At 39.9% G+C, this 5,712-nt stretch overlaps 1 protein-coding gene across 1 annotated transcript; it reads left to right on the top strand.

Annotated features, from left to right (window-relative positions):
* Positions 1 to 1,598: 1,598 nt before the first annotated feature.
* On the top strand, positions 1,599 to 4,138 carry lrrc18b (leucine rich repeat containing 18b). Its single transcript, XM_035667407.1, has 3 exons — positions 1,599 to 1,871; positions 2,206 to 2,467; positions 3,479 to 4,138. The coding sequence occupies exons 2-3, from the start codon at positions 2,210 to 2,212 to the stop codon at positions 3,893 to 3,895; spliced, it is 675 nt and encodes a 224-aa protein (XP_035523300.1). The 5' UTR covers positions 1,599 to 1,871; positions 2,206 to 2,209; the 3' UTR covers positions 3,896 to 4,138.
* The last annotated feature ends 1,574 nt before the right edge of the window (positions 4,139 to 5,712 follow it).

Below are 5,712 nucleotides of genomic sequence, written 5' to 3'. Positions count from 1 at the left end.
AAGCCTGGAAACACTCAAAAGTGACAGTTTAAAACGTTTACAAGAGCAGCGTAACTTGAATAAGACCTTATCAGACAATGAGCAGGGCCTGGTTATATGACTGCCAGCACTGTTTCACATCGCAAACATCCCAATTCATCGGTTTACAATCCACACAGTGGGTTTCTAATTTTCCTAAACAACAGTAAGAAACCTAATTGCAGAGATGTTTCACCTTGCAGTGTCTGACTGATAACTGTACTGGCTTCAAGGTAGAGTGACATGATAACTTTGATTTGAACTAGGACAGCACCACCTACTGGCTGAAAGGAGATACTGCGTGGCATTCACATCAAGTGAAAGTGCATCATATGAAATGCAGCAGGTTAAATGTAGACCAGGTCACAGTTGTGTAATGTCTGAGGCGCAACTCCACTATGTGATACATTTCTACTGACAGAAGTCTGTGTGAGCGCGTGTGTGTGTGTGTGTGAGAGAGAGAGAGAGAGAGAGAGATATCAATGTAGCCAATGTAGCCTGCTGTATCATATCAAAGCCTGGGTAAAAGGTTCAGACAGGGTCAGTAAGCAGGTCAGTGCCCTGTATACTTATTCTATTATTTATATACCATGTATTTTTTTCAATGTGCATTTCGCAAATTTTTGGACATTTCATGATAATTCATGTAGGATATTTGGGATATCATCAGAGCAAAATAAAAAAGAAACACATAAAACAAGGAATGGCCTGTGCAGTAGTAGCTGTAGTATGAGTTTTGTTTTATTGAAATGCATTTCTAATAGGAAGGATATATAGGACCAATCTATGAAGACTGCACTGGCTGCAGCAAAGACTGACAATTTACATTTAAGGTATATAATAAAATAAAAAATATTAAATAAATCCTTGTTTGGAAAATGGTTTTAGAGATGTGTATAGCACATTACTGTACAATAAATTATGCACTAGAATGTATACTGCAATATCTCTTAGTTTTCAATTAAGGAATTTTATATAATTTTATTTTAATAATAAAATTTTAAAATTGGTCCGCCTAATACGAACGGCAGACTTCAGTGGCATTTGGCTGTGAATTTGAATACAGCTCAGCCTTCCTTGGCCCTTTAACGTTAACATGGAGATTTGAATATTGGAGCGGAGCTGGAATAGTTAATGTTTTGCAGTGAGGTTTGGAAGAAGAATAAAATAAATAAATAAAAAGTTAATAAATGAATATCCAGGATACAAAATCCACTGCCAAATTTTACTCTTATCAGTCTTTTGGACCATGTTGGTGTTTTCCACAGATATGTTTTCCAGTGAAGCTCATTAAAATCCCATATATGATGAACAGATCAGTCACTCTGCTCTTTTTCAGTGGCCATTGATGAAAATCACATCCTTCACTTCCTCATACAATCCGTGTACTACATATATACCCTGTCATATGTGATTTTTATTTGAAACAGAATAATCCTAGAAACAGTTACTGTAATCTTTTAAATTTCTTCCACCCAAGAACAAAGTGTCCCGCTGTAGCTGCTCACAGCCATAAAGTCCACTGAGAGCAAACAGCAGTTGCCTGGGAACAAAAGAAAACAAATCCTGACTGAATGTCTGAGTCCAGGCTGGCGCTGCAATCTGTCTGACAAACAGCCACTGCACAACTTGTCAACTCTTTTCTTGTCTAACTGCAGAAATCGGATTCGGTAGGCTTATGGTTATTTACAACTCTCTACTCTGGCATCTTGTATAATTATCATCCTGGAGAAAGAGGGAGTCAGGTGATACTGAAACAGCACAACGTGTCTGTGGAGTCTTATTCCCTTTGGTCTCCTCTCCTTTCCTGGTATTCAGTGTGTCGGATCAAAAGCGTGGACTCATTAATGCTGGTAAGAATGTCATTAGGATGCAGTAGGTACAACACTATGTGTCCTTAAATTAGCACAGTGTTGTTTTTCTACAGTTCTGTACACTGATTACAAATTGTAAACACACTAGAATAAAGCAACGGCAAAGTGTTAGTTTATGTGCTTTGTCATGGAACAATGGTGATTATGTTACAGATATTTTATCTCAGGAGAAAGGTAAAACTTGACTCAGCTGGCTGGACTGTGTTGGGTAACATAATCTTGCAGGCCAGTTCTACTGTCAACTCCTCTGTCACAGCGCATTACTGCTTACTGTTAACTACAGACCTGGTCACTGTCCTGTATCTCCCTGCAGCAGAATGGCCAAGGGAAAGAAAACCAAACAGGCTAAAGGTAAGACAATCACCTTGAAAATGGCTCAGAACTGCGTGGAGTTGGCGCTGGACGGGAAACGCAGTCTGAACCTCAGTTTCAAGGAGATCTCCGCCGTGCCAAAGTGCATCCAGAAGCTTTGTGGCATGAATGAACTGGACCTGAGCAGGAACATGATCAGAAAGGTCCCGGACTTTATTGAACAATTCATCAGCATCTGTGTTTTGGATCTGCACAGCAACTATGTGAGTATGACGGAAAATTGAGGAAAAGATTCTTCAAAAAGCGCCTTTGGTTTATTTAACCTAATGTCTTGAATGGCTTTACTGAGGTTGTGAGTTTGAACAACATGGGTTTTTACCATGCATGTGTTGATGACTCTTAAATGCCTCATTGTGTTTTATCTTCTCTTTCAGTAGTGACAAACTTTCTAAGGTGGTTTCTTTTTTCAGACACTGTTTTACTGTTTTAATACTGTACCATATGTTTCAAAAAGGATAATTTTTTACTCAGTCTAGTGCACTAGTCCTTTGCTGGTCCTGTGATTTATCTTTTTATATTTGTATGTTCACTGTTTGTAGCACTGTATGTTTTAAGCAGGGCTGGATTAATCCTCTAGAGGGCTGCAGAGCAAACTGTGGGCTATTATTGACCATGTTTCTATTTTGTAGTGTGTGTGTTTAGTGGACATATAGTCAGTTATAAATATTGACTATACTGTATGTCCATATAAGAACAAGATAAACTGAAATAATATAGTAAATAAATAAAAATGTAACTCATGGCCCCTGTACAAGATGGGGCCTCAAAATCTCTAATAATGATGGTGTCACTTTAAGGGCCCTGTGTTTTTTGTTCATATTGTGCTATTTGTGGTGTACACAATAAATTACCACAAACACTAAATGGTAAACCTGGAGGGGCCTTTGGGCCCACTGATGGTCTGGTGCCCCGGGGGCAGTTGTGCAGTTGGTAATGGAGCTTTGTTGTTTTACCGTGTCCATGATAAGGTGTTTGATGCGAGTTTAGCTGCCAAAATTCAGTTTTTTAATGGATAAGTGTCTGGTTGGTTGCCACTGTGTCAAACATTTCTTTTTATACAGAGCATTTTCTGTTCAAATGTGTGTGTTACAATACATAAAAAAAGAGCATTAAGAAAAAAATAAGAAAAAGGAGATTACAATTCCAGGACAAAATTTAACTTGAAATTGTAGTATGTATCATATGGTATATTACAGAATATGTTTTTATTGCAGCTGGAGGAGATCCCTGCAACTATCGGCCGTCTCCAGAACCTGATGCTCTTGAACCTGTGTAACAACCGCCTGACGAGCCTTCCCAGCGAGATCGGCCTGCTGAAGAAACTCCACACGCTCAACCTCGGTCTCAACCAGCTGGATGCTCTCCCCGCCTCCATTGGTGCACTGAAAGAGCTCCGCCACATCGGCCTCTCTGACAACCGATTCACCCGCGTCCCCGGCTGCCTCGCAAGGCTGAACAAGCTGGAGAGGGTCAACCTGGACAGGAACCCCATCATCTCTGAGCAGTCACCCAGCCACGAGTCAATCGCGATAACAGAGAGGCTTTACCTGGTCAAGGAGAGCTTCCTGTGTGGGGACTGCCTGAATAGGTGCCAGACTGAGAGGAAGAAGCTGGAGGATGTTGAGCCCTAATTACTGAGTATACCCAACTTTTGTGACCCAGGAAGGCAGAGAGATGTAGAGATTGGTTTTAACGTGCACTACAGCACCATCTGCTGTTTTAACAGTAACGAGCCTAATTAAACATCCACTAGATTACATGATGCACTAACATTGTTACAAACTGATTTTTGTATAGCTGGTATCAATAGACCTTTTTTACAGCAGCCATTTTTACATTAAAGTGTAGGGTAAACACAGGTTACCAATGACACTAAATAAATCAATGGTAGCGCCTGTGTTTACCCTACTACTTTATGTCAAAATGGCTGTGAAAAAGGTCGATTGAGTGTTTTTCAGGGATGTGGATGCTTCTGAACACATCATTTTTTAACTCACGTTTCTCGTTCAGCTCCAATTTTAGACAAACCATCTCACCCTTCTAAGGTTTCACATTGATAAAAGAAATTAGCTTAATTTCCAGTGGGCCTCCTTGATGACAGAAACCTAATCCTGTTTCACTTTTGTGATTACCTATGGTTTAAAGTAGGATGCAGTGTTAAAATACAATTCTCAAGCAGATTTTAACTAACTCAATGAAAATGAACAAAGGAAAATGTTCTGTAAATACTTTGTACTGTACTGCAGGTGTTGACAATTTGGCCTAGAGGGCAGCAAAGACCACCAGACGCCACAAATACCCATTGAGTACCAGCAGCAGCTTTCTGTCACTGACTCTGAATGTTTCACAAGCAATAAATTCTGACTTTCATTACATTAAAAGTATTGTGTCAATACAGCATTAGCACTGTCAAGGATACAAATGTGTTTATTTGAAAGGTCTTGAAAAAAGGCAGGGCTACACATCATATGCAATCTTCACTGTAGGAAATGAAGTAAAATTAACTTAGTCACAGCAGTGTGAATCTACGTTTAAAGAGTAAGCATTATTTATTCAGCCACTGTCTTAGAAAACATTGTTTCGAAGGGATGAAGGCCATAGCTTCTGCCCTCTGTTTATTCCTCTCCTGATAAAGATCAATTCTCTTTCACAACCTCTTCTCATCGTCCTTACAGCATCCACACAAACAATCAATACAATCTGAAAACAGCAAATAACCTCAGAGGCCGTGTCACCCACTTTTCACCACATCGCTGAGCTGAAGAGTGCTGAGGAGACCAGATTAAGATCTCAGCCGATACGTTCATTAAGAAGCAAGCTCCCTAGTATTGACTCAGCCATATTGTGAGACATGAATGAAAGCCAGCAGATGTACCTATATACCTATGATCCTTTATAATGGATGAAAAACTCCACCATGTCAAACAAATTAAAAAATGCTGCTTGAGGCAGATTTAAGGTATTGGCCACTACTGTATTTATAGCTGTAACCATTTTATGGATTTTTTTTCTGATTCGTCTCTTCCAGGTAAATGAATGTTTACACCACATTACTGCTGCTTTATCCTGTTTGAAATCTATTATCTATCTATTCTTGTCTTACGTTTACTTCTCGTCCCCTACCTTACAGCAGTGATAAAACTTGGTATGGTGAAATATTCATTCTCTCTCAACAACCTCAAGTTAAAGCCATGGTTGTATTTATATCTGTTTGGGTATTTTTATGGTTGATCACAGCTTGGTTTACTAGTGTGCAGCTAGAGCTGGAGGTCTGTTACAGCTGAACAGTCTAATGCTCTTTGGGCACCACTCCCACACACATGAGCACTGTCAGTGCTATTGAAAATCAATTCACACACATGCACACACAGTGTGCTGTCTTTTTGTTACCCCCTGCTTTTTTACTCAGCCATTCCATCAGTCGCTCCATCCCCCCCCCCCCCCCCCC

Source organism: Morone saxatilis, unplaced genomic scaffold (assembly GCF_004916995.1).
Source record: "Morone saxatilis isolate NCDOM2014 unplaced genomic scaffold, NCSU_SB_2.0 Contig1, whole genome shotgun sequence".
Lineage (NCBI taxonomy): Eukaryota > Metazoa > Chordata > Actinopteri > Moronidae > Morone > Morone saxatilis.
Note: the sequence above shows the minus strand (reverse complement) of the source record. Positions and strands in the feature narration are given on the sequence as shown.